Source organism: Suricata suricatta, chromosome 7 (genome assembly GCF_006229205.1).
Source record: "Suricata suricatta isolate VVHF042 chromosome 7, meerkat_22Aug2017_6uvM2_HiC, whole genome shotgun sequence".
NCBI classification, from domain to species: domain Eukaryota; kingdom Metazoa; phylum Chordata; class Mammalia; order Carnivora; family Herpestidae; genus Suricata; species Suricata suricatta.
In genome coordinates this window covers 143,233,037-143,260,972 of record NC_043706.1, presented here as the reverse complement: position 1 = coordinate 143,260,972, position 27,936 = coordinate 143,233,037, and the positions used below count along the sequence as shown (strand labels likewise).

General features: G+C 54.3%; 2 protein-coding genes and 2 long non-coding RNA genes across 6 annotated transcripts in view; 2 read left to right on the top strand and 2 right to left on the bottom strand.

Moving 5' to 3' along the window:
* Positions 1-1,479, top strand: part of RNASET2 (ribonuclease T2) — an 18,025-nt gene extending 16,546 nt beyond the window's left edge. Inside the window, exon 10 of the mRNA XM_029944701.1 lies at positions 1,018-1,479. Within this exon, the coding sequence (XP_029800561.1) occupies positions 1,018-1,209 (192 nt within the window). The 3' untranslated portion in view covers positions 1,210-1,479. The remainder of the gene's footprint in view (positions 1-1,017) is intronic.
* Positions 1,480-4,910: 3,431 nt separating this feature from the next.
* Positions 4,911-7,213, top strand: LOC115297165. Of its 2 annotated transcripts, none has more exons than XR_003911317.1 (3): positions 4,911-4,965; positions 6,351-6,460; positions 6,873-7,213. It is a non-coding gene; the product is annotated as an uncharacterized LOC115297165 (long non-coding RNA). The 2 variants fall into 2 exon arrangements; XR_003911318.1 differs by lacking the exon at positions 4,911-4,965 and adding an exon at positions 5,022-5,126.
* A 3,742-nt stretch (positions 7,214-10,955) lies between these two features.
* Positions 10,956-13,300, bottom strand: LOC115296929. Of its 2 annotated transcripts, none has more exons than XR_003911150.1 (3): positions 13,233-13,300; positions 12,125-12,341; positions 10,956-11,446 (listed from the first exon to the last, which is right to left on the bottom strand). It is a non-coding gene; the product is annotated as an uncharacterized LOC115296929 (long non-coding RNA). The 2 variants fall into 2 exon arrangements; XR_003911151.1 differs by having other exon boundaries at positions 10,956-11,382.
* Positions 13,301-13,395: 95 nt separating this feature from the next.
* LOC115295390 lies at positions 13,396-25,423 on the bottom strand. Its single transcript, XM_029943269.1, has 3 exons — positions 25,325-25,423; positions 14,433-14,542; positions 13,396-14,165 (listed from the first exon to the last, which is right to left on the bottom strand). The coding sequence occupies exons 1-3, from the start codon at positions 25,421-25,423 to the stop codon at positions 13,436-13,438; spliced, it is 939 nt and encodes a 312-aa protein (XP_029799129.1). The 3' UTR covers positions 13,396-13,435.
* Between the last annotated feature and the right edge of the window lie 2,513 nt (positions 25,424-27,936).

The window sequence follows — 27,936 nt, the reverse complement described above, 5'->3', positions numbered from 1 at the left end:
CCTGACTTTTTCCCTTAGCGTGACACCCTCTTGCATTGGATGTTTAGAGCAGCATTAGCTACAGCCGCCAAATTAGGAGGCAGCCCGAGCGCCCCCTGCCGGCCGGCCGGTAAAGACGGTGGCGTATATATGAGGCAGGATCACCCTGCGGGAGCGGAATGAAGTCCCGCCCACCGTCTGCACGACGTGGGTGGAGCTAGAGAGTATTATGCTGAGCGAAATAAGTCAGAGAAAGACAAGTATCATGATTTCAGCTGAAATGTGGGACTTGAGCAACAAAACAAGCGAGCAAAGGAAAAGGAGAGGCAAACCAAGAAACAGACACACTGGTGGTCACGTCGGCAGGGGGCACGGGGTGGGGATTAGGGACGTGCTGCGCTGAGCACCGGGGGACACCCCAGAAATCGCCCGAGCACTGCACGCTCACCAGCTGGAACTGGTTTCTGTGTAAACGGGTCACTCTTCGACGCCCTGCCAGAACGGGTTTGTGTCCTTGAGACTTGGTCCCAGCAGGACCACACGTGTTCCGGAAGGACGGGTGGACCAGGAGCAGGGAGGGGGCGTATTAAATGTTCTAAGTCCGAAAAATTCTCAGGGTTAACGTTGTTAGTTTTGGTCATTTTAGTCGTAGGTATTTGTAGTTTCTTTTGTCAGCCTTGATAAGGACTTGAGGCCTGTTAGCACTAGGGAACCATCGACCCATTTCGGGTACAAAACCACCCAACCTAGCGCCATGACGCGTCTGCTGTGTGCATGGAGCGGCGCGGGTCTGAGGTCTGGGCGGTGTCCCCACACGCGGGGCTGCCGGGCTGGCATGGGGAGCTGGGTGGTGGGCCCATGCCCGCTGCTCGGCACCCTGGGTCCCCGGCCCCAGTCGCCATTGGGAAGGGGCTCGTTCCTGGCACCTGGAGTCCCAGTCTGCAGTCACCCCTTGTCTCTTCAGGGTCTAAGACCTGATGACCCTCAACATGACCATCTGAGATCAGATTCCGAGACGTCTTTGTCTTCCGTTTCCAGGGGGAGGAGGTGCAGACCATCGGCCAGATAGAACTGTGTTTCACCAAGGGGCTGCAGCTGCGGAACTGCACCGAGCCCGGGGAGCCCGCCGAGCCCCCGTCCCGACGGCCCAGAGCAGGGGCGGGCCCGGGGCTGGAGGTCTGTGAGGACGGCCCTGCCTTCTATCCCCCACCCGACAGGGCAGCTCGCTGACACGCTGACACCCCGACTCCGGGAGCGCTGTCTGCAAAGCAGGAGGGATTCACAAACCTCCGCTTGCCAATGAGCAGCCCCCACGTGAAACTGTCTGCTCACAGCTGTCTCTACCAGGAGCCGCGTCTGTCTGTCTGACTGTCTTCCCGTCCGGGAGCCGATCCCACAGCCCCGTCAGGCTGGGTGCGGCCTGGGGACGCGGAAGGGAAGGAAATGTCTCAGGCTTTCGCTGCTGCTTGGCAGCTGGAATAAAGAACAAGATTTTCCTTGTTTCTCCTTCCCTGAGCGCCTCCGCATCGTGGACGAGGTGGGCACCCCCGTTTGGGCACCTACCAGGGGCTCAGGAGGCCTCTGCCCGCCCGCGCGGGGCTGTGGTGGGGCCTGTCCTCGCACCCGGATCAGGCTAACACCGGGCCGGGCGTCTCCGCCTCCTGGCTCAGGGTGGACATGTCTTGTTTCTCTTGACCAGAGGGAACAGGACATGGTCAGCCAGGTCCCGCCTTGGTGGCCTCGCATGGGTGTGTCCCCCGAGGGCCTGGTGCTGGTGGGTGAGATGCCCTGACCAGTGCTCTGACCTGCAGACTGAACCCGGTTAAATCCTGCTTCGGTTCCTTCCTGTGAGGAGGTAGCCCAGCCGCAGGAGCGCCGGGGCCGCCGGTGAATCAGTCCTCACAGGTCCCGTGACGCGGGGTGGCCGGGAGGGCAGGGCTCCCCCGTGGATGGTGCACCTTCCCGTTGGGCGCGGGACCGCGTGACTTCGCTCATGGATGGTCGGGGCCGCAGGCGCTGCCCACAGACTGGCCACCGGACATCGGTGGGCCGAGGACACCGAGCGCCCTGTGAAACGGGCCTCCGGTGCCTGGTGAACCCTCAACGGCATTCCTCCCTGCTCTCCACCCTTTTCATGCGTGTTTGGCCGTGTGGCTTAAACTACGACCCATCCATCTGTCCTGGTCCTTCTATTTGTCAAACCCGGAAAGTAGAGTTTGCTCTGTGCTGGGCATTGTGTTAAGCACCTCAGGACATTCATCAACTTACGAAATCCTCGGAGCACACGTATGTTCAGAACCTTGTGCGTAACAGGAACCCACCGGAGTGAGTGGCCGTTAGAGGTGACGCTGTTCGGAGAACTGATGCCACCTCTCCCGCTTTCTGGTTACCATCGGCGGTCAGGTGGGTGCGATCGAGCCCAACAGCTAGGAGGTTTTTAAAAAGATGCCGAGTTTCTCGTCAGAGCAAGTCTTGATTTTATTTCCCCGCAAGGTGAATCTTTAAGGCTCTGCGTGTTCCCAGGGCTGCCACACACGGGACCATAAACTGGGGGTCTTAGAACAACAGAAATGTATTCTCTTGTGGTTCTGGAGGCCTGGTGCCTGAGCCCAGGGTGCGGGCAGGGCCGTGCTCGCTCTGAACGCTGGAGCGAGAGTCCTCGTGTGTCTCTTGTGGCCCCTGCCAGCCCTCCGCGAGCAGTGATCATCCCAGCCCCTGCCTCTGTCTCCACGTGGCCACTCCCTCTGTGTGCCTGTCCCATGTCAGGTCCCCTCTCCTCTCTCTTAGAAGGACACCAGTCATCTTGGACAAGGGCCACCCCAACAACCTCATTTTAACTTGATTACAGCTGCAAAGACCCTATTTCCAAATGAGGTCATATTCACAGGTCCTGGGGATGGGGACCCACGACCCCCGCCAACGGACGAGACGGGTCTGGCTGCGGGCCCTGGTACTCTGTAGAATCGAGCTTACGCCGTTACTCCCAAGAGGAGCCCACTGGAAAATGGTCCTGCAGACCCAGGGGCCGGGAACCGTTGGCGAGGAGGTCTCTGCAGCTCTCGGCACGGGTAGACCCGTGCCATACCGTCGGCTTGCCTGACCAGGGCTGAAGGGAGGTTTTAAACAAGACTGACGTTATCCTTTGTAACATTTGCCTTTCTGGGAACCACAAACCATTTCTCACAAAGATGAGAAAGCACTTAATAGATTCTCAACGGGGACATTTCAAGATGCAAATAGTTACTGCCAACTGGATGTGTCACTGACGTGGGGAACAAAGGCAAAGGAAAAAATAAAATGTCCTTACAGCTCACAGCCCAGTCCCGGTCCATGACAGGCCAAGTGGCCTCCCCCTAGGAGCGCAGGGGCCTTGATGGTGACATTTTGCAGGGGGTCAAAGGTGACCTTAGCTTAACGTTTTCCCGATAATGTTAGTCCCTGAGTCTACTTCAAACAGAAATTTCTTTGGAAACTTCCTTTATCTCTACTCTAGATACATGTTGACACTCATCCTCTAAGCTCATGGCCCCTGATATACACCTGAAGGGTCTCATGACTGAATTCTCACCGAACCGGTCATAAATGGTATTTTCCTAATAGCGAGCCCCCTCCGGGTCTTGGAAATCTTGTTTCCAAAATTCCGTGGAAGCTTGTGCTGCCCCTAACCCCTCCCAGCTTGAACGTATGTAATCAGTCACCACACCACAAGCCTGGTGCAGCTCTTTCTGCCCCGGGTCCTGTCCCTGAGCTGTAAGAAAACCTCCTTTTGGCACGGAAGATGTCTCAAGAATGCTTTCTTAGCCATTCACTCCAAATGCCAACATTTCCACAGCAACGTTGGCATGAAGATTATTTTAAGAAGGCAATCAAGGGGCAGCTGGGTGGCTCAGTTGGTTGAGCCTCTGACTTCAGCTCAGGTCATGATCGCACAGTCTGAGTTACAGCCCGCGTCGGGGTCTGTGCGGACTGCTCGGAGCCTGCAGCCTGCAGCCTGCTTCGGGATTCTGCGTCTCCTTCTCTCTCTGCCCCTCCCCGCCTTAAAGATAAATAAACATTAAAAAAACTTTTAAAAAGGCAATTAAAAACCAGAAGATTCAGGAAAAGCTCTTTGCGTCCCCCTCAACGTGGAAGGAAGAATTGAGACAGAGTCTCTACCTCGGGAGCCGGATCCCGGTAAGTAAGCACAGGTACACCCTGAACTGGGGGTGTAGATGAGGACCAGGAATCTGGCACGGCCGGTTTGATCAAAGTCCTCTGCGTCCCATTGTGTCTGTGTGGCCACAAACACATTTTTTTAAGAACATTTATTTATTTTTGCGAGACAGAGACAGATCATGAGCAGGGGAGGAGCAGAGAGAGAGGGGGAGACACAGAGTCAGAAGCAGGCTCCAGGCTCCAAGCTGTCCACACAGAGCCCGACGTGGGGTTTGAACTCACAACCTGTGAAACCATGACCTGAGCCGATGTCGGATGCTCAACCGACTGAGCCCCCCAGGCGCTCCCACAAACACATTTGTTCACCCAACATTGACTCCTCTCACCTCCTGCGAGTTGCATTTCTTTCCTGGAAGTCCTGACGCCTGCCCGGTTCTCCCTAGCTCAGCATGATGACATTTCTACCTCATTTTGCCTTTTGCCGTCTCTGGGACTCTGTGTCTTGTGGATTCCTTGTACGAACACCATTAGCTTTGATTTTCTCCTTTTAATCTGTCTCATGTCAGTGTGATTCTTAGTTCAGTTAGGAGGACCTTTGAAGGAGACAGGAATCCTTGCTCTCCAACAGCTGATGGATTTGTAAATAAACTTGTAGAAGACAGAGAAGGGCACAGACAGCCAGACTCTGGCAACAGATTTAGCGAGGACATGATATTTGAGAAGGGTCATGAACATGATATTTGAGAAGGGCCACGAAGGTTCATTCCATGGAAATGCAGTGACTCAAAAAGCAACAGACAGGAACAGAGACTGACCAGGCAAAGGGAGACGGTATTGGTGAAGTTTTGGGGTGACGGGGGGGATCTGGAGCTGATGGCCAAGAAAGAATTCTTGAGACATCTTTGGGGCAGAAAGGTGGTTTTATTCAGGCATGGGGACAGGACCCGGGGGCAGGAAGAGAGAGCGGTTCGTGTACTTTGGAGCTGGGGGAGGTAAAGTCCAGGGGAAGGCTCCAGTGAGACTTTCGCGTGCTAAAGAAGACGGGGGTCTGGCTGTTGTCAGGCTAAGGCTGTTTTTCCCTCTTGCACAGCAGTAGCACTGAGACAGTGGGGAGTTTCTGGAGGGAGGTTTTATTCGCCGGCCTCAAGTCCCCCGGTCGCAGGTTATAAGGAGATTTAATTTTATCTGCCGTTTCCTTCTGCCTCTGTTCCCTCGTAGCTGGGGTGGGGGCGGGTGATGTCGGGGCTCCAGGAAACTGAATCGATGGGTTTCTAGAGGTTAGATTATTGACATGATTGCCTTTTTCTTGTCATTTAATTTGTAAACCGATGGAGACTCCGTCCTGCACGACTGGATCTCTATTCAGTGACCCAGCTGTTTTCTGACCTGTCCTCTGTCCTCGGGCAGCCAGCAGTGCCTGGGGAATGTCACACTATCCCATCTGGGGAGTGGGTGCCAGCTGGACTTGCCCTCAGCCTGCCTTATGCCCCCTCACCGGGAGGACCGCAGGTGCTGCGGACTCCGAGGTCGGGAGCTGCAGGAGGAGGGCACTTGGAAATGCGTGAGGATGAGCCCGAGCCCAGACCTGGTTTCCTCGGACGAAGATGCCAGCGGCTGAGTGGCCGCTCTGCTCGGGCCGAGGGGCCGGGTCAGGGGCTGGAGCAAAAGAAGGCCCGTTACTCTGTGTTCTCGGTTACAAAGAGAGGGGGCAGCGCGCTGCTGTGGGGGCCGCGGGCTCAGCGGCTGGACAGAGCCGACTGGGCGGGCCTCCGCCCTCCCCCCAGGCTCTCCCGTTGGCCTGCTGGCCCCGAGGGTCTCTGCTTCTCTCCGCTCGGGCCACTTGTGTCTCCTTCTCCGAAAAGGCAGAGGGCGAAACCGAAACAGGGATTTTATCTGGGTCTGGACTGGCTGGCGTCCCTCATCACCTCAGTCACCTCCAGCACCGTCCTTACTAGATAAAGACTAGATAAATGACCCCGGAGAGTCATTGAGAAGATTGCTATTGTTTCTTTGAGTCGTTTTGCAAATATGTGGCTCAAGGCTAGGGTTTCAACTCCAGTATTTCCTGCCTCCCCAGTGAATTTAAGCAAACTTCCCGTTTGAATTGCATTTATTTTACAGCCGCAGGGAGTCAAGAGAGCCGTGGTCTGGAGATGCCCCATCCATCTAAAGTCTGCCTTCTCTGTGTTCTGAGAAGCCATTATCTCTTCAAATAGGCGTCTTCAGGATGATGCTGGTCTTGTGTCCGTTCTGCGGGAAGCCCCTGCGGAGCCGGAGCTGGTGCAAGTGCGGGAGCGGTGCGGGAGCCCTGTGGGTGCCGGAGCAGGTGCGGTAGCCTGGGCGGCAGTGGGTGCGGGGAGCGGGTGCGGGAGCAGGTGCGGGGAGCTGTTTTGGGGAGCCAGCGCAGGAGTGGGTGTAGGGGCCGGTGTGGGAGCCGGAGCAGCTTGGTCCTCGGAGCTGCCGGGAGGCGGGAGGCGGGACGCGGTGGGCCGCAGATAAGGCGTCGCACACGGCGGACCGCCGCTGTCCCCCAGCGCTGTCTCGGCCTGCAGTGGTAGCAGGTGGTGGATGCCAGCGACTACAGGCGGCCAAGGAGCCAGGATGGCGCAGACCCCGCCCTCCGAGGGCTCAGTCCCGGTGGGGACACAGGGGAGCGCGGGCGCACGGCCCACAGTGATGAGGGGGCCTGGGGCAGGCAGGGGACAGAGTGCAGGCTGACAGACCCCCCCCAACACCAGGTGGGACACGTGTGATATTGCTGGACGCTCCCAGCTACCCGAAAACAGGCCAAGACAAAAAACAAATGGTTAAACGGATGAGTCCCCACCAGTCAACCAGAAGGCAATCCTGTCATAGCCTCAAGCCCAGGAACCCCGACCTGCCACTCAATGCTCTGCTAGAGGGAGAAACACCCTCCAGGGGACCGGAGCCAGGCCTCCAGGAAGTCCCTAGCACGTGAGTCTCTTTGGAAACTCCCCCTGGACTTTCTCTCCGCCGACTCCATCAAACTCCACACTTACAGCGCAGCTCTGCCTGCCCACGGGTCCTGTCCCCACACTTTAATAAGATCACCTTTTTGCACCAAAGACGTCTTCAAGAATTCTTTCTTGGCCATCGGCTCTGGACCCCACAAACCCCCAGCACTGCAGACACTGGGCTGTGGGGCCAAGGGCGGCCCCCTGGGGAGTCAGCGCCCAGCGGGTGGGGAGGTGGGGCAAGCCAGGAGGGCAGGGGTCTCCCTGAGCCAAGGGCGCTCCCTCCCCCCCAGAGCTGAGGGCCCATGGGGGAGAGTCCCTGGCCTGGAGCACCATGAAGGAGGGCCCTGAATAGACTCAGGAACAGTGAGGTCCAGGAGCGACCTTGGGCCCCCCACCCCCAGCGCGGGGGAAGGGGCCTGGCCCCTGGTACTTGGGTGCCCCCCCACCCCCGCTCTGAGTCCTCTGTGAGTGGTTATGTCCCAGGCCTCTGCTTCCGGGAGGCCTGCTGTCCCTGTGAGTGCCACCCTCCCCTCTGCCTCCAGGAAACCCCAGCGGTAACTCGGAACTGTCTTGTCCTCTCTTTCACTGCCGTCAGTCAGCATAATGCTCCGAATTATCTTCATTCCCTCCTTTCCTTCGGGACTTAGTTCGGAGCCTCCTGGTTCCTCATGGAGACAGACCCCCACCGGCTCCAAGCCAGTCTGTGCTCCAGACACACCTCAGTACCGTGTTCCCTGACCCTCCACCAGCCGGGGCCTCTCTGCCACGGGGTCGGGCCCGCAGGCCTTACTGTGGGGACCCGGGACCCCCCAGTGCCCTCTGCCACAGCGCCACAGCCACACCAGCAGTTGGCAGGCTCTGGAAGGGTCTGGCCAACACGTCCCCGTGGCCTGAACTGTCCCTGCTTTGCGTGCCCAAAGCCTGTCCCACAGCCCACAAGCCCCCAGCTGCACTGTGACCCTCAGAATCCTCTGCAGATGTCCCAGATGGCACGCTGCCCCTGCGTCTGGGGGCCCGGGGTCTCACCTCTATGGGAGGTCCGGCTGTGAGGCGTGTGGACAAGGGCTACCCCCACCTGCCGCTGACCCGGGGGCTTCTTCACTCACTCAACAAACGTTTTAGCACTTGTGTGTGCCAGGCGGGCTTCCGGTGCTGGGACCCAGCTGTGGACAGACAGAAGCCCTTCCTCTTGGGGCCTATGTCCCAGTGGAGACAGAAACAGACAAGAAATAAGGGAAGTGGTTGTTTATTTAATGGGGATGAGTTTCTGGGGTAGGGAGGGGGCTCTGTTTTAAAGAACGTGGTCTGGGAAGGCTCTGGAAGAAAGCAGGTGCCAGGGGTGCCTGGGCGGTTCTGTTGGTTAAGCATGTGCCTCTTGATTTCAGTTCTGGTCACAATCTCATGGCTCATGAAATTGAGCCCCACGTTGGGCTCTGTGCTGACAGTGTGGAGTCTGCTTGGAATTCTCTCTCCCTCTCTCTGCTCCTCCCCTGCTTGCTGTCATAGTAAATCAGTAAACATAAAGAAAAAAGATATTTAAAAAAAAATGAAGTGGATTAGTTGGCTCCAGTAATTGAAAACTCTGTCTTCAGGTATAGTTTGATCCAGGAGCACAGCTCAATTACGGCACAGAGGGCTGGGCTTTCTCTCAGCCCTGTCTCCACGCGGACGGAACGGCGGCGCCTGTGCGGACCTCCTCCGGTCCCTTAGGGGTGGGCAGCTTCCAAGTTATCTCCTTTGAGAGCAAAGCGACTTTCCCCTGAAGTGAGGCTCCCTAAGCTCCTCATTCTCTCTTGCCTCTTCTATGCAGGACGCGGAGACGAGCAGTCTCTGGCACAGGTGCCTCTCTGAGTGCAGGATTGTAGAAAAGGCCGCGTTTTAGGTTTTATAGCCAAGTGTGATAATCGGTACCTCAAGTCACCGGCTGTGTCGTCAGTTCCTATTCTGAGACCAATCCCTCTGCACAAGTCTCGGCCCCTTGACAAAAGCAGGGCAGTAACTTGCCTGGGGATAGTGAGAGCCACCAGCCTTAAGGCACTTGAACTTCTGAAAACCCCTAAGGCAGAGCAGGCTTCTGTTGTGAGAGGTGTAAATAAATGGTGCCTAACAGCACCGAAGTCTAGCTGCGGGGCCTCCCTCCCCCACCCCAGGCTCCCTGCAAACCGCTGGCTTTTCGGGTCACTTGCCCGGTTAAACTGAGGACAGCGGCCAATGTGATTCCCAGCCGGCGTCCGTGAGCCGTGAGGCGGGCGTGCAGCGTGGCCTCGCATGCCTCTGTCTCCGTCTCCTTTGGGCCTTTGTCACTGCCCAGGTGACGGGCAGGGAGGCCGTGGTGGGGCAGGGCGGGGCCGGCCTTGTGCCGCTCAGTGGACACAGCCGGTCCGGGGGCCACGTCCCCAACACACAGAGGGCCTCAGACCCTGGGCGCGTCCTCGAACTGTGCAAGAGGCATGGCTCTTTGCCTGGGGAGCAAAACCCGGGAGCCCAAGTTCCAGGAAGGTGTTTGGTGCAGGACCCTGCCCACCCAACCCCCGTGGGGGCAGGCAGTACAGTCCCCCCGAGGCCCAGAGTCTACTCCTGCTCGGACTCGGGCGCTCTCTGGGGACCCGCCTCTGGCCGGGAAGGCACTTACTTACCGAGCACTGTCTCTTACATAAAGGCGGAGTGGTGTGTGCAACGCCTTCTCTGCTGTTCTCGCCGAGAAACGGCGGGCAGGCGGTGACTCAGGCCTTGTCACCTCTGCTCAGCGCCTCCCAAGCTCCAGCGTGGCCTTTCGGTCACCAGGTACCAGGCGGTGGGAATGCCCTGGATGGCACCTGCTGGCCCCCCGGAAGCTCGGGAAGGGCTCACTGACATCACGATCTGGGGACGAGACCCGAGGCGAGGGGAGCCCTCCTGGAAGCCAACCTGTGTCCTGTTCACCTCACGTCACACTTCCGGTTTTCTTAAATCTGACTTATGCCAAGTGCGGTCTGTTGGGTGCGGAGGAGCCCAAGGCCAGCGAGCCGACTTGAACTTGAGGTCGTGTGTGGGGTTCAGCCCGTCCTCTCCCTTCCTCTTTGTCACGGGGCTGGGAGCGGAGTGCTGAGCACACGGGCGTGCCAAGGAAGTTTCCCAGGGATGACCGTGTGTGTGTGTGTGTGTGTGTGTGTGTGTGTGTGTGTGTGTGTGTGTAAATCGAGACGGCGATTTCTAAGGTGATGACGAGGGGACAGGTGGCAGCCAGCTTTCACTCAGGCCAGTAGGGCTTGTTGAATATTAAAATTAGGAGTTCCGGGGGCGCCTGGGGGCTCAGTGGGTTAAGCGACCGGCTTCGGCTCAGGTCATGATCTCACGGTTCGTGGGGGCTTGGTCCCGTCTGTGGGAGAAACCATCCCATCTGTGGGATGGCCCACACATGGGGCGCACCATTCCACTTGGGGGGTACCGTCCCTCCCCGGGGGCCTGATGGAACAAAAAGGCTAAAGAAGGGCAAAGGGCTCCCTGTCCTGAGCTGGAATATCCATCTTCTCCTGCCCCCGGACATGGGAGGAAGGTCTCGGCCTTGGGCCCCCACGAACCTCCCGCTCCCTCTGGGGAACCTCACCCAGGTATTACTACTACCGTGGACAGAGGTGGTGGAAATAGTCAAATGCGGAGCCCAAACTGTGGTGACCTGTGAACCACCCCCACCCCGGCCCGGCCCTTAGTCACTCAGACGCTCGGCGCCTGGCACCTTCCGTCTTCTTCCTAAAGAGTTTCAAGTTCACGGGAAAGTTGGCAAGAATGCAAAATGTTTCTCCCCTGAGGCCTTGGAGGGTAAGCTGCCACCACAGTGCCCATCACCCTCGAACCTTGGGGTGTGTTTCCTACAAAGGACATTCTCTTATGTTCTCACAGCACCGCTGTCTGGATGACATTGGCCTAATGGCCTGAGGTCACCCAATCCACAGGCCTCGATCCATCTCCAACAACTGGTCCAACATCACCTTTAGAGAAAGTGCATCTCCCCAGGACCCCTCCTTGCATTTAGTGGCCGTGCCCCTGGGTGTCCTTCAATCTGGAATGTTCCTCAGGACTTCTGTGACCCTCGTGTCCCTGGCACCCAGCAGATTATGTCATAGACTTGGTCTGGTGTTTGCTCGGGGCGTTCTGCTCCGTCGGGTCTGCAGGAGGAGTGGGCCCAGTCTCCTGCGTCCCTCGGGGTGCCTGGTCTCCATGGCTCCCAGCGGGCTGGCCCCTCACGGCCTCTCCACCGTCAGGTTTCTCGTTTCTTCCTCCTTGTGAGTAACTATTTTGTGTACGGACGGAAGCTGCAGTTCCATAAGTGTCCTGCTCCTCATTGTGCTTCCAATCTATACTAATTCAGTAATTTAAGTTAGCGTAGACTTGGGCTTCCTGCTTTCCCCACGAGGTACAGCCCATCACTTTCATCATTTGGTGCTCAGATAGCCCCCGGCCTGGCCGGTGGGAGCCTTTCGGGCTGGCCTCCGAGTCTGTCCACGTGGCCCTGTCATTGCCTGAGCACCGCCTTCCTTTCTGGCACAGAAAAATGCCTTTCTACACTTGACCCCTACACTTGTTTCTATATTGGCCCATACATGTTGCCAACGAGCTCACACGGGCACTGCGACTCCAGCCGAACGCCGGAGACACGACCACAGTCTGCCCCCTTCCACATCTGCGATTTCCCTGCCGCCAGCAGACCTGGCCCAACAGTTGTCTCCCGCTGTGCCCCGCGCATGCGCTCTGACCCCCGTGCTGTCGCCTTTGTCCCCCATCCCACCAGGGCCACGCCGTCCCAGAGTGACAGGGAGGGAGGGAGTTTTGTCCCTTGTAAAGCTGTGTACACGGTCTGCACTTTGGTGATCTATAAAGTCCACACAAGTGCACACTCGTGCACTAAAATTCTCACAAAAGATGTAAATTGGAAGCCGTGAGACAAAAGAAAATGATGTACATTTAGTAATAAAAGCGTTCTAACAGCTAACACTCAAATAATTATACCCCAATTATCTACTGCACAAACCCACCTGCAGGGCTGTAAGAGCCGCGGCTGAGGGTTAAATTACCCTGGAGGATGGCCCAGATTCTCCACCGTGTGGGCGGCTGGCTGGTCTCTCAGGTGGGCACAGGGTGTTTCTAGGCCCCTTGATGCTGATCTTTGTGATGCCGTGATCATTTGTTTCGCACCTCTGCTTCCTGAGCTGACCGTGGCACAGGGAACCCGGGCCTTTGCACAGCACGTGTCTGCGGGAGATTCGGAAGGGCGCTGAGCAGAGTGGGCAGAACCTTGTCACCCGGAGGACGGCTGAAGCAGCAGCCAGCACTCCTCCCTGAAGAGCCAGCACGAGAGAAACGTCCCCGAACTGCGGGGACAGCCATCCCCTCGCCACACTTGGGAGGCACCTGGGGCTGTCTGCCAGCCGGCAGAGCCACACCTGCCGCCCCGACACAGCTCTACGCTCTGGTGTCCCCCCTGTCCCTGGCGTTCTCGAAGCAGGTGCAATGCCTCGGGCAGTCATTGCTTCAGAAAGAGTCCCTTTCCCCTCTCCGGTTTGTCCCAGGAATCTCCATGAGCAGGAGACCGAGAGGTAGGATTTCTGGGTGGGAACAATTCCGTATCTGACACAGTGGTCCATCGGTGCCCGCCAGCCCTGCAGCCTGTGTGCCACCTTCTGTGGGTGTCACCCCCACTGAGATGACACCGAGGGGAGACCGTCATCCCCTGTGAGTCATGAGACTCACGCCACCGCCAGCCACCTGGCAGGCACACGCGCAGACCCAGACCGTGGCCCCAGATAGTCAGGCGGCTGCCTGGTGGCTCTGGGGCAGACACAGAAGGTGGGCGGGTGTAACTGCCACTTCACCCCCAGAGGGGTGCTGAGGGCAAGGCCGGGTCCTGCCTGGGCCGAAAAGCATGGACCGTCGGGGACATCACGGGTCACCCTCACCGTCAGGTTTCCCCACGTGTCGCTCTGCTCTCCCTGTGACATTCTATTTCCTGTTTTGAGTAGAGAAACTATTCCTCCCAGTCTCCATGGTTTCCAGAACAGAAAAAAAAAAAACAAAAACCATAAATCTCCGCCAAAGAAACCCTCCCTGAGACCCTGGGAAGGTCAAGACCATGGCTGTCCTCACTCTTCTGGCGCGGATGCAGTGCAGGTGCATTTCTGCGTCCAGAGCAGAGGGCTGTGTGAGCGCGTGGGGCGCCTCCATGGCAACAGGGCCTGCTCGCGTTCAGCGAGGGGCGCCTCCCACCCGCCGTCAAGCCTGCAAGCAGAGGGAGGCAGGAGGCAGCCAATAAAAAGAGAAAATTATGTATTGTGACATAAAACACAAAGTCATATGCTGCACTTTTTCATCTCGGCGCTGGGAATTGTGACCTTGAGATTTAACGCCCACAACCAGTCAGGATCAGACGAGGCGCTCAGCTCCCCCAACGGTAACTGGAATGCCCGTGTTCCTTCCATTCGGCTCGTGGTGCCGCCCTCGACGTTTACGTGCCAGCTGTGTGGCTGGCGCTGAGCCCTCGGCCGGGGGGCCGGAGGCCGGGATGACGCTCTCCTGGCTGAGATTCGTGGGCAGGTGTCCAGTGGCTCCCGCGTCCATCTGGTTATAACCTTCCAGGCGCAAGGAAGGGTCCACAAGAGCCACACCTCTTCTGGCCTGACGTCCCATCGGAGCTGAGATCCTTCCCTGGGATTCAGCCAGAGTTCTTCCCTTTGCTGCGGGGCCCGGGGCCAGAGTGCGCCTCCGGCAGACCTCAGCCGCGCCGCGTGCTGGCGGTGCCGATGGTGCCCTCTGCCTTCCTCCTCATCCTCTGCGGGGCCTCTCGGCGGCACTTCTGGGCCAGGGTCTCCCCTCCATTCCACAAGGACTGGCAGAAGGAACCCAAAAGTCCGCACAGCAACCAGCCACTTAGATGTGAGCTGTGCTGTGTGTGTTTTCTCCTGCTGTTTCCCACTGGGTCCTCCCTGCAGGCCGGAGGCTGTAGACGGCGCAGGCGCATGGAGGACCCGCAGGCCCGACGCGGGGTAGACGGCGCAGGCGCGTGGGCGCCCTCCCCGCGGCCTGGGCACATAAATATAGAAGGTGGGGTGAGCTCCCTGCCCCTAGACCCGGGGGCGGGGGTGGGGTGGATGGGGTGTAGACGGCGCAGGCGCGTGGGCGCCCTCCCCGCAGGCCCCGGGACGTGAACAGCGCAGGCGCGCTCACACTCGGTTGAAAGGTGACCGGAAGGCCTCCTCTAGGTCCCTGTTCCTCCAGTGTGGGCCCTGGGCCTCCGGCATCAGACCCCCTGGGGCTGGTTAGAAATGTGGTCTCAGGCTCCTCTCTGACCTGTGTGCTAGCGGGTCGCCGGTCCTTGCAGTGGTCGACGACGTGTGAAGAGCATGGCTTCGAAGGCACAGAGCCAGGCGTTCCCACGGCCTCCGCAACCTCAGCCTGTCCTACCGACCGAAGGCCCGGCGTTCCCCTGCTCCACACTGTCCCCCAGGCAAGTAGCCCAGGATGAGTGTGTGGACGCAGGACGCAGAACCCGCAAGACACAGAAGGCTGAGCCGAACCAGCGGAGACGGAGGGGGAGGGGTGAGCGCGAATGACACCCGATGATGCGGGTCCAGGACAGAGTGTGGAGTCCTGGGTTCGAATCCCAGCTCTGTGCTGCGCTGGCTTCCCGGCTCTGCCTCGCTTCCGGCTCCTGCGAAGTGCAGGCAGCATCAGGGAGCAGCAGGTGAGTCAGCGCAGACAGGCTCAGACGTGTGTGGCGCGTATGAAGACCTCAAAGACGTAGTGGCTGTCGCTCCCGAGACACTTCTGCGGCCGGTGAGAGGCCAGTCGTGCTGGTGGAGGCCCGATTCTCACCCCGCCCCCCCCCATCACGTCCTTCCGCGCTGCCCCTGGCTGTGCCTGTGTGGACCTGGCTGCCGCCGGCTGCGGTGGAGACGGAGTGGCTGGGCCTGCAGCCCCGGGATCCCTTTGCTCAATGACCGCATCTGCTCCCCTGCGTCACTGCAAGGCCAGGGGATGACGTGACCCGTGACGTCATTTCCAAAGCAGAGCGACAATGTCAGGACACCCTGGCTGTAGGTCTCACCAGTGCGGGCAGAGGAGGGGTGGGGCAGACGTGTGTGCGCAAAATCCGGATCCGCCTGACTCGGGCTCCTCGCGCCGCAGGCCCCGGGGCACGGGGCAGGTGAGCAAGAGAACGGCGCGGGTGCCCACGCCAGGCTCGTGTCACTGCTCCCATTCACGGCAGGTGCGGCTCCGCGCTAGCTGAGGCCGAGCCAGCCGCGCCGGCGCACACAAGGCCCGCGCTTCGTCTGGGACCTGGCAGGCTTGTCTCCCTGCGAAGCCGTCTGATCCCAGTGTCCTGGGCAGTGGCGCACCCGCGTGGGGACTCAGGCCGGGCTCCTGGGGCTGGTGGCTCTACTGAGGTCGTTTGCCTTGCTGCTGTGCCTTATCTCTTGGTTCCATGGACCCCTTTTGGTGGCCTGATCAACGAGCTTTGCTCAGAATAGTGGCTTTAAAATTTAATGTCTATTTAGAGAGACAGAGTGCAAGTCGGGGAGGGGCAGAGAGAGAGGGAGCTAGAATCTGAAGCAGCCCCAGGCTCTGAGCTGTCAGCACAGAGCCCCACACGGGGCTGGAACTCACAAACAGTGAGATCTTAGCTGAAGTTGGGCGCTCACCAACTGAGCCACCCGGGCCCTCCTAGAATAACCTCTTTAAACACATAAAACAAAGCACGTAAGAAAGCAAAGACTGTGATCTGAAAATGTGATTTCTGTTCGTACCAAAATCACCAGTCCATATACAGTCACCAAGTTTTCTTGCCCATGTTCATAATCGTAGGAAATACTAGACATCGTGAAAGCTAGAAAAAAGGAAAAACAAAGATGTACTTTTCTCCCATGTGAGTTCCCGGATGCCCTCCCTCCCCGAATTCTAACCCCAGGTGTAGACCCGCAGCCAACAGTCTGGGGAGAGATGCAGAGAAGGCCCGGCCCCTTCCTGACGCCTCTGCTGACGGGACACCCAGTAGCTTTGTGGCCACTGGCTGGCACCAGCTACCGTCGGGCACCTCGAGCAAGTGGACACATGACATGCTTCCCGTCCGACAGGAAGGCTCGGGTTTCAGCATCTCGGGTCGGTTGTGTCGGAAGCAGTGATATTTGCTGATGGACTGAGTGCGCTCTCTCTGAACCTTGGAGGGAGACTCATTTGGGGCTCCGCTCCTGTCAGTCCACAAGCCCATCTGAAGCTGTCCTCAACGAGAAATTCGTGTCCCGGGGGTGGGGGTTTGGGCCTCAGGTGGCCCCAAGTCTGCTGCTTCTAGGCAAACCGGCTGTGCGTCCCCCTGCTCTGGGAAGACAGACCAAGACATGCTCCTGGGCCTGGGCTCCAGAAGCCCGTGGAACGTGGGGCAGCGGCCCCTGTCTGCTCCCCCACGCAGGGCACGGTGCGGGGGCCGGACCTTGTGCAGTCAGGGATCACCGAGAAGACTCGGGTTGGTCGGGGCCCTGGGCATCTTCCGCCTGTGTTATTTGTGAGGTGAACACGTTAAGCTAAGCCTGCGATGGGAGAGGCTCAGGTCAAAGTGCGGGTGAGGCAGAGGCCATGGGAACGTGCCCGGGGCAGTGGACAGCCACGCCGGGACAGCTGGTGTCAGTCCGCCCGGAGAGCAGGACGCGTCGCTTGAACAACAGGCCGGGCTCGTCCTGTGTTCCCAGGGCTGTCGCAGCAAATCGCCCCGTGGGGTGGTTTCAGCACGGCCTTCCCCTCCCCAGGCCTGGAGGTCGGCTGTCAGCAAGGCCGTGCTCTTTCTGAAGGTTCTAGGGGAGGGTTCTTCTGGCCTCTTCCAGCTTCTGGTGGCTCCGGGCTGTGGCTGCGGCCGTGTCCCTGCAGACACCGCCCCCGCCGCCACGTGGCCTTGCTCCTGACTGAATTTCTTCTTACCAGGACAACCAGTTGTTGGATTAGTGATCTAATGTGGCCACATCTGCAAAGACGCTTTTCTCCAAGAAGGCCGTACCCACGGGGTCCAAGTGGACCTGACTTTTGTGTGGGGTCACCCTCCAACTCAGGACCCAACGCCAACGCCAGTTTTCAGTCATTCCTGTGTGTGCACACGCGTGTGTGCCGTGTTTCATCTACTTACTGAGCTTCACGTGCCCAGAGCTGGAAAAAGAGGAGACTATGTTGTCTTGTCCCTCTTTGGCGCTGCCTCAGTGGTCCACGGGCCCTTCGGGCATTCAGCACACTTTCAGAGGAAAGTGAGCCATCAAGATGAAAACGCCCAGGTGCTGTTTGAGCAATTGTGTTTCCTTATTTCAGAACAGAGAGGCCTTGGTCCAACACTCTTGAAGGGCGAATTTTTTCAGGAGGGTGTTTGTTGGAAAGTAGAATGTAAGGATCTCAACTGTCAATGCCTTCATGTTCTTTTCCTCAGAAAAGACAGAGGGTCTCTTAGTTCGATTTTCTTGAGCCGGGACCATAGGCATGAGGCGCTTTTATGGATGGCGGATGGATTTAAGTTTGCATCCTGCTGCAGAGTCTGGGCAGGTCACTTAACCATTCTGAACCTCAGCATTAACTCAAGCGGGGCTCCCAGCCTGTCTGGTAGGGCTGAAGCCACCAGCTCAGTGAGGGGGGGATTTGCGGGGCGCAGAGATGCAGGGAAGCTCCCTTGTGAGGCCAGGCTGGCCACGGTGCGTGCCTTCGGTCTGTCAGCATTTCTGAGGACACGCTGAGCATGTCTCCCGCCTCGAGGGGACCGTAGCCGCTGGTGGGGACAGACACACACAGGGGCAGACCTTCCCTTCTCCTGCTCCTTTCTCTGGGCTCCTGTCAGCAGCCACCTGTCCCGTCACTGAGTCTTCCTCCCAGGACCCCTGCTGTTCTTCAGATGAAAAGCCTCCTAGTTCCAGGGTCACGTTGCCTGTATTTTTACAAAAACTGGTAAAAACAAGATAGCACTGACTGGAAACTTGTTGGGATGATATGCCGACAAACTGCTTCATTTTCTTAAGCCCCGGCTCCTCTGCTCTTGCCTTGCACTGGGTCCTCGTGCTCCCTACACGGGATCCGGCAGTCAGCACCCTGGGGGTCAGGCTGCCCTTGGCACTGACCTTGGGCTTTAAAGACTCACCTTGTAATTATTATAGAACACATGGTTACTGAAGAACACTTAGGACATGCACATAGATATTAGGAAGAAAATCAAGTTCAGCTATGATCCCACAATGCAAAGGGAATCATTTAAAAACATTCTCTCCTTGTCTCTCTCCTCTGCTCCAAATCACGGTCATTTTCAGTGCTAGTTACAAAATGCCTTCTGAGTGTTTTTAAAAAAATCGCTCAAACCTGTGGGAGCCTCGGATATGAGCTTTTAAAAAAGGTTTCCCAACCATCCGGCCACTGATATAAAGCTTTGGGTTTTCTGGTTCAAAGTTTTGTTTACATTCTTCATCCAGATCCAGTTCCTTTTTCAAAGTAAACAATTTAAAACAACAAAGCTGAAGAAATATCTCCGTAGATGCTGTATTTATCAGTTGGATTCTACCGTTAACATTTTACCAAGTCTGTTCTGCCATCCGCCTGCCCGCCCCCTGCCCGTCCCCTGAGGCATCTGACCCACTTCAGGGTAGGTCGCCGGCACGTCTGTGCCCCCGCAGACGCTCTGTGAGCCAGGGACCTGGCTGGCCTTTGTTTACAGGTTTTCACTTCGGGTGTAATCAAGCAATTTTTGTAAAATTTTGAGACAAAGAGCTCACACACAGGAGAGTAGAAGAGAGAGGATCCCAAGCAGGCTCCATGATGTCAGCACAGAGCCAGATACAGGGCTTGAACTCACGAACCGTGAGACCATGACTTTAGCCAAAATCAAGAGTCAGACGCATAACCCACTGGGTCACCCCGGCTTCCTGAAAAGCGATCTTAAGTGTCCGTTACCCGGGCTTTGACAATGTGGTATTTTTGTACCCCTGACCCTATCGTGTAGACAACACGACTGTCAACCCGAAGGGTCCTCACGTCTCCGTTACTCCCCACCGTCGCCACTGTTCTGATTGTTGTCGCTTCACACACGAGATTAGCCTATTCTAGAACTTTACAAAATGGAACCATCCAGAATTTGCAATTTCACATTAGAATCCTTCTACTTAGTGGTACTGAATTTCTATGAGTGTCATGACAAGTTATCACAAATTCAGCAGCTGAAACAACACAACTCCGTCTCACCGGTCCCTGGGACGGAAGCCTGGCGTCTCCCCAGGCCAGAATCAGGGCGTGGTGGGGCTGGCCCTTCTCTGGAGGCTGTGGGAGAGAGTGTTTTCTTGCCTTCAACCTGCTTCTAGAGGCTTCCTGCATTTCTTGGCTCATCCCCCCAAAACCCCTGTATTAAAAACCCAACTCCTGTGTTTCCTTACTCCTCGTGGAATACTTCTTACCCCACGTCTGGTCAGATGTGCGTGGGTTCCTCCACTGTGGCAAGCGGGGGCCCCTGCAAGTGCCTTCAGTGCCCGCACTGCCCACCTGGAGAGGGTGCAGGCCCCACAGGGCAGGGGCTCTGTCCCACTTCAGACACTGAAACCAAGTCTAGACTGTCACCTGTGCGTCTGATGACCAGCTAGTTGGAGGTTCCCAGAGCCCCTCCTTGGGTTCGGTTCATTTGCTAGAGTGGCTCCTGAGACTCGGCCAAATGGCCTGCGTCCTAGGTCGCTGGTTTATCACCGGCGGCGTTAACTGACACAGGTGAATAGTCAGATGAAGAGATAGTGCGCTCCGGAAGGGTCCCACTCACAGGAGCGTCTGTCCCCTTTGGGGCTCACCATCATCCTGGCACATGGGCGTGTTCTTGTTAACTGACCCAGAAGCTCTTTGAACCCCATCCTTTGTAGTTTTTATGGAGGCTTCATTACAGACACCATTGATGAAATCATTGGCCACGGGGGGGTTAATTCAGCCTCCAGCCCCTCTCTGCCTTTGGGGTGGGGCCGAGAGTTCTAGCTCTCTGACCACGAGGTTGGTTCCTGGGGTGATCAGCCCCATCCTCTGGTCATCCAGGAGCTTTCCCAGAGTCACCTCATCACATGTGCTCACCGTTTGTTATGAACAATGAAAGATCCCCATTTCACCTCTGTCGTACTGAAATGATGTCAGGAACCAAGGGAAAAACCAAACATATTATAAGGTACCCCTGTTGCTCCAGTCACTCAGGGAATCACAGGGGTTTGGGGAGCTGAGAAGTGGAACTCAAGACCGAATCCACATTAATCACGCACGTCACACCCTCCATCTCCAAAGCCAGTGCGGCCTCCCTCCCCTCCGGCTGCATCGCTCTTTTCTTTCCTCTTCAACTTTCACGGAAAGCGGCAACAATGGCCCCTTTGTGATTCGGGATCGCATCCCTGTTGGAGGTGAGCTGATGAGCCACCCAGATGCCTCCTGTGTAACCAGTGTAGTCAGGGCTCCAGGGATGAGCCCTTGGAAGTCTTCAGGGGGTGTTATTCTGCCCACCCACGACTGTGCAGCCATCTTGAGAGTCACACGTGGCTCCTGTATCCGCAGTTCGTTCCTGCTACTGCCGGGTAGATTTCCACTGGGTGAGATTACCGGTGTTTATCCATTCTGTTGACAGCTGGGATCCTCCCTGTTGGGGGCCATCTTGATCACTGTTGTTCAAGTGTGTTGATGAGCTACGTGTTGCTCTCTTGAGTAAATTCCTGGGGATCGAACTGCTGGGTCACAGAGTGGGTGTGTATTTAATTTTTAAAGAATTGCAGCCCTTTTCCCAAAGTGGGACGTCCTTTGTCACGCCACCAACGAGCCAGTAAGAGTCCTGCCTGCGCCACAGCCACATGCTTGCCAAGATTGGGCGGGATCGATCTTTTTAATTGTGCGAATTCCAGTAAGTTGGTGGGAGTATCCCCTGTGGTTTTACTTTGCGTTTCCCTGAAGACTAATACCGTTAAGCACTTTTTCTTGAGCTTATTAGCTGGTTTCTGTACCTTATTTTACAAAGGGGCTAATCAAGTCTTTTTAGGGGATTGTGTTTTTATTACTGAGCTGTAGGAGTAGTTTTCATATCCTGCAAACCGGTTCTTAGATATGTGTTTTGCAAAAATTTTTTTTTTGTTGTGCTTTGCTTAGCTGTCTCCTGAACAGTGTGTTTTGATGAGAAGTTTTTGGGGGGGCGCCTGGCTCAGTCAGTAGAGCATGTGACTCTTAATCTCAGGGTTGTGAGTTCAAGCCCCACATGGGGCATGGAACCTATTTAAAAAGAGAAAAACAGTTTTTTAAAGTTTTTATTTGAATATAATAGAATTTTTTTCTTCTATGGTTATTTCTTTCTGTGATTTATTTAAGAAACATTTGGCTACTCTTAAGTCACAAAGGTTTTCTCTTATATTTTCTTTTAAAAGCTTTTTGGTTTTAACTGTGATTCATGGCAAATCACTTCTTGTTTGTGGTATGACACGGAGTCAGCGTTCCTTTTCATACAAGATGGAAATCCGGTCATTTCAACACCACTTGTTAAAGGGTTGTCTCTTCCTCAGGGGGTTGCTTTGGCCTTTTTGCTGAAACCTGGACAACTTCATAATGAAAGGTCTATTATTGGGGTCTTCATTCTGTTGCATTCACTTGTCAGTCTTTGAGTCAATATCATGGAGTCTTGATTACTGGAGGTTTTTTAAATCCTAAAGTCAGGAATTTTAAGTCCTCTTACATGGTTTTTCTCTTAAAGGATTTCTTTGGATAGTCTAGATCCTTCAGATTTCTATATACCTTTTAGAATCTACTTACTGATGAAGTGTTGGGGTGATAGGTTCGTGGGGTCCAGAGCCGATGGCCAAGAAAGAATTCTTGAAAACGCCTTTGGTGCAAAAAGGTGATTTTATTAAAGCGTGGGGACAGGACTGTGGGGAGGCAGAGCTGCGCTGGAGGTGTGGGGGTGACCGCTTTATGGAGTCGGGGGAGAGAAAGTCAAGGGGCAGTTTCCAAAGAGCCTTTCTTGAGGCGTGGCTATTGTCAAACCAAGGTTGTTCTTCCCTCTTGCAAAGCATTAAGAGCGGCAGGACGGGGCTCTTGGACCTGAGGCTATGACGGGATTGCCTTCTTCTGGTCCCCTGATGGGGACTCTTATCAATTGATGCATTTGAGTTTTGTCCTTGCCTGTTTTGGGGTAGCCGGGAGCGTCCACACAATATCACACGTGTCCCAGTGGTGGGGGAGGGGCTGCTGGCCTGTGTTTTGTCCTCAGCCCGCCTCATGCTCCCCCCTCACTCACCAATTTTTATTTTTAAAATCTGCTGAGGTTTTAATTGAGATTGAGTTACTGAGCTGAATATATACATCAACTTGGGAAGAATTGACATCTTAACTATGTTGAGTCTTCCAATCAATGAGTAGGACCAATCTCTCCGTTTACATAGGTTTACTTTAATTTTTCTTTACAGTGTTTTATGGTTTTCAATGTAGAGGCTTTACATATTTTTGGCTAAGTTTGTTCTTAAATATTTTGGTTTTGATGTTATTGAATATGGCCTTGTTTTTAATTTAATTTTCCAATGGCTGCTATAAATGAATTTTATTTATTAATGTGATAGCCAAGCACTATTTTAAATTCACTTATTACAGTTATTTTATGGATTCTTCAGGATTTTCTAGATTCACAGTTATGTCATCTGCAAACTTCCATACCATGACGCCTTGTCTTGCTCTGTCTTGCCCGCTGCACAGGCCCCTCAGGACAGTGTTGAGTGACAGTGGTGGGATGAGGCATCCTGGTCGTAGTTTTTGCTCCTAAGGAGAAAGCATGTAGTTTTGTAGTAAGGACGACATTAGCTGTCCATTTTCTATCAGACTGACGATGCTCCCATCCATTTCTGAGGGGCTTTCTCCTTTAATCGTGAATGCGCATTGCACTTTGTCAAATGCGTCTTCAGACCCTATTAAAACAATCCTGTGGGCTTTCTTTGTTTTCTGTCAACTAGGCATTTTTTACTTTTTGTCTACTAACTTGGTGATTGGTTTTTTAAATTATTTTTTTAAGTTTATGTATTGATTTCCCAGAGAGAGTGAGTGAGAGCGAGCAAGGGAGGGGCTTAAAGGGAGACAGAGGGTCTGAAGCAGGAGCCTGATGAGAGGCTCGAACTCATGAACCTGTGAGACCATGATCTGAGCATGATCTGAGCTGAAGGTGGAAGCTGGACGCTTAAATAACTGAGCCACCCAGGCGTCCCTGGGTGACTTTGATTAAGGTTAAACTGATCTCGAATTTCTTAGATAAACCCTACTTAAGTATATGTTCTTCTTTTCATACATACTAGATTTATATTTGCTAGTATTGTGCTAAGAAAATTTGTATTTATGAGGGTTATTGACCTGTATTTTTCTTCCTATTTTTTGTTTTTGTTAATGTTTTTTCAGGTTTTGGTATTAATACTAAATTGGATTCATGAAGTTATTGGAGGATTTATACCTCCTTTGTTTTCTGGAAGAATTTACGGGACATTTCTACTCCTTTCTTTTCTGTAGTATTTGAATTCAGTGCTGAAACCACCTGGGCCAAATATCAAAAGTCTTCTCGACATTGATTCAGTAACATTAATCGATGCAGGATTATTTAGATTTTCTGTTATCTGTGCCCGTTTTGAAAGTTCTGGAGTTTTGTCTGTAGAAATCCCACTTTTTTTCAGTCCTTTGGTTTTTCTCCTCATGACACCCGTGCTTTCTTCTGCCTTCCCAAACATACAGCACATACGGATCATTGCCGTGTTAACACCTTTTTCTGTTATTTCTATCATCTCTGTCATTTCTGAGACTGCTTCTTTGATGGTTTTTCTACTGATGATGGGTCATAGTTTCCCGGTTTTTTATTCAAAACATTTTTAAGTCGAAGGCTAGGTGACATGTAATAGTATCTTAGTTTCAGGTGTACAATCTAGTGATTTGACAATTCTGTACGTTGTGGAATGCTCATTGCAGTAATTGTAGTTATCATCTGTCACTGTATTTATTACAATATTTTGGCTGTATTCTCTATAGTGCACTTTTGAGTCCTATAACTAATTTATTTTATAACTGGAAGGTGGCACCTCTTTATCCCTTCCCCTGTTTTGCCCATCCCCCCATCTTTCTCCTCAATGTATTCTCTGTATGGATTTTCAGTATTTATGAGTCTATTTCTGTTGTTGTTTTTCATATTTTCTTGTTTCTTTGCATGGCTAAAATTTTTCGATTGGATATTGGACATTTTTAAGTTTCATTTTATTAAAAATTTTTTGTTTGACATTTGTCTGAGAGAGGGCGAGGCAGAGGGGGAGGGGCAGAGAGCGACAGAATCTGAAGCAGCTCCAGGCTCAGCAGTGTCAGCACAGGGCCCGACGCGGGGCTCCAAAGCACCACAAGATTTTGACTTGAGCCGAAGTCGGCCACACAACCCAGTGAGCCACCCAGGCGCTCCCAGAAGTTGGACATTTTAAATTTAAAACTGTTGTTTCGATATTGTTGAGTGTTGTTTGGGGATGCGGTGTGGTTACTTGTCGTCAGCCGCTTTAAACCCCTGTGGTCTAGAGCCCCCCGTCGTTGCTGTCACTAAGGCGGTGCCCTTGGAGGACGCTACCGACGCCCACGTACTAGAAGGTCTCCCTTCTCGGGCGGGACAGATGTGGCTGCTCTCAGCCTCAGGTGGCTCTGCCTGTCCCTTTACAGCGGCTCCTTCTCTTCCTCTGGGGCTCCCCCGACACGCGTGCACAGGTGAGGACCGGCCACGTTGTCAGGGGTGCGTCTTGTCATCTTTCCTTCTTCACTGGTTTAAAACCAAAATTAATGTTCCCAAATCCCAAATTCTGTCTCTTCAGTTCAGGGGGGCCACCGAGCTCTGTTCCAACCCTGCTGCCTTCTCTGTCACCTGCAGACTCGCGGGCAAGTCTTCGGGCTCATGACCTGTTTCCCTTCTCTCAAAGAAATGGCCAATCTCCGTCCTGAGCTGAAATTGAAAATGTCCAGCCTCTAGTCAAAGTTGTCAGCCGTGCAAAGAAACAAGAACATATGACTCACCTCCATTGTTTCACATATTTTGAAAACACATATTTCTGTTTTCAATAGGAGGACAGACCAGCCTCTGTTGCCCCAACCTGGTGGAACAGAAGTCTGTGAGTTTTGATCACAGCTTTCAGCCTTACATACTGTTACTCCGGCGCAAAGTCCTAAAACAAGAAACTCACCATGTGGTATTTCTTTCTCCCAAATTGTGTCTCCCTCCAAACATGCTTGTTGTAGTTCACTCTCCGAGACTCCGGGGGCTCCTTCTCGTCTTTGTACATAGTCCGTGAGCGTTACATTCAAGAGGTTGGTCTGTTGAAGGATGAAACCAAACTTTATCTTTTCTTAGAGAAATGTAATTCACAGGGTGCCGGGGCGGCTCAGTCGGTTAAGCGTCTGAGTCCTGATTTCGTCCGGGGTCATGGTCTCACAGTTCACAGGATCGAGTCCGGCATCGGGCTCTGTGCTGACAGCAAGGACCCTCTCTCCCTCTTTCTCTGGCCTTCCCTTACTTGTGCGCACAGACAGACTCTCTCTCAAAGTAAATAAACATTAAAAAAAGCAATTTACTTAATCTTTATCACTGTCCCTATTAATACCGCCAGCCACCGTGACGGTTCATACCCTCCCGTCCTGGTTCACGCTCCGGTCCTCCAGCCGGGCCGGTGTATTCCCTGCCTGCGGACGCCCTCAGTAGGTGAGCCCTGGCCCTTCCTCCCCGCCAGCCAGTCCGCTGCGCCGCTGGCTCCCGGTCTTTGCCTCTGAGCCACCGGGCGCAGTCTACTCGAAGGGAACCTCCATCTTTCTGTGATGAAGCAGCGTATATGTTACAGCACAACAAGTCACAGAAGTAACTCACTACGCAAGTTCCCAGGCACTCTGTAGGTGTCAGAGATACAACAGAGAATCTAGGTCTCGGTTCTCAAACCATTTGATTCTAGGTCAGAAAAGTGAATAGGTGACCTAAAGCATCAGGGAACGCGTGTGAAAGAAAGTCATTGTCATCAAGGCCCTCCTGAAGGCCAGCGTGGACCGCAGGGAGCCACAGGGGCACTGCCTACAGCGGCATAGGCCCAAGACCGTGCTAGTGGTACCACTGGCGTTAACAGTTCCCTCGTTGTGCAGTGCAGCACCTGTGCAACCGTACCCATCACCTTGGAAGAACTGGGAAAAGCCTCAGGAGAAGCTAATTTTGAAGAAAGTCTTGAAGTATGAATATTCATGTGCCAACAACGAAAGAATAAATTAATATTTGGAAAGCGGACTGTGATATATAAAACCCTGTCACTCCGCACACAGCTGGTGTGCCCGTTCAGGACACAGCTGCCTGCGTCTGGAGACGGACCACTGAGAACACTGTTCTTCCCACCAGGAAGACTCATATCCCTCTTAGTCCAAGATGTCCCGTGCCCTGGGCACCCTCACTTTTTGACCCACAGACCATCTTTTGGGGGTCTTCTGACTCCTTCTGTTTGGCGGCCCTACCTGCCTGGGTTTTGGGTTCACACCATCCGTGACTGGGGCTGCTCGTAGCATGCGGGGGAGGGGCCCCTGCCTCCCATCGGGCCCAGAGGAAGCTCCGCCGTGGGGCTGTGCGTCTCAGACCCACGAGGCTGTGGTTTCTGTCGATTACGGTCCTGGGCCCAGAATACTGAGCTCGGAGAAGGGAAGCCTTCGACACAGGGTGATTACATAAGGGAGTTGGGTGTGGACTTTGGGTCTTGGCCTTGGACTTGGATGCTCTTTCCATAAACGGATTTAATGCCTTCTTTTTATTCACTCACAGGTCATGTGTCGCCTACTGAGTCATCCGCTCAAACAGCGTCACGGGTTGCCGTCTGCCTGACTGTGTTCGTGCGCGTCCTGCGTCGCCTGCCCTCCTAGGTCCGACCCCGCTGCACGGAGCTTCTGCGTTTTGTTTCTGATCCACTTGAAGCTTTTCCTCGAGGCCGCATGGTCACTTCCGTCGCTGTCCTCACGGAGAGCACCGTGGCATTTAGGACGCCCGTGTATATTTAACCTGCACATCTTGCGTGGCCCCCGGGGTCCCGCTGCCACGCCCACACCGCCCCCTCGTGTCCGGGAACATGTCTCTCAGATGGAGCCACTAAACCACCTCAGGTAACACGAGCGCAGACACGTCTATAATTTACCCGAGTACTAATTTCTCAATTTTTGAAAATAATTTTTGGACAGATGGCTCATTAAAGTGTAGTAAAAAACTTCAAAAGTGTTAACAGACACATGATGAAATATATAGATAATGCTTCGATTTCATGTTTAAAAAGACTCCTTTCCCCCCAGTTAGGGGAAAAGGCAGAAGTTTTTGTTTCTAGGCAAAAAGGAAAGGGACGATTTCATAATTATGTTCATGTTTAGTGAAGATTTGGGTTTGTCTGTGCATTTCAAATCTTACGCTGGCACGAGTTATATAAGAGGAAATATTGCAAACCTTTACTCTCCACTCAGTTTAGTCTTTAACTTTTATGTAGCCAAGTCTATTAATCTGTTGTGATTTATTCCATGTTTTTATTCATTTATTTATTTTTAAAATAGTCTATTACCAAGTTGGTTTCCATATAACACCCAGTGCTCTTCCCCACAAGTGCCCTCCTCCATGACCATCACCCCCTCACCTCCCCCCTCCCTCTTCAGCCCTCAGTTTGTGCTCAGTGTTCAAGAGTCTCTCATGGCTTGCTTTACTCCCTCTCCCTAACTCTTTCCCGCCCCCTTCCCCTCCCCCTGGTCCCCCATTAGGTTTCTCCTGTTCTCCTGTTAGACCTATGAATGCAAA

Bases quoted from the DNA above. Each gene is read 5' to 3' on its own strand.
- LOC115295390 (XM_029943269.1), bottom strand. From the start codon at position 25,423: ATGTACAAAGACGAGAAGGAGCCCCCGGAGTCTCGGAGAGTGAACTAC. The intron at 14,543-25,324 runs GTGAGTTTCTTG...TTCGGTCGGTAG, and splicing joins GGAGAAAGAAATACCACATG to GACAGGCTGAGGTTGCGGAG. The intron at 14,166-14,432 runs GTCAGAGAGGAG...TTATGTGCCCAG, and splicing joins GGCGACCCGCTAGCACACAG to GCCGCGGGGAGGGCGCCCAC.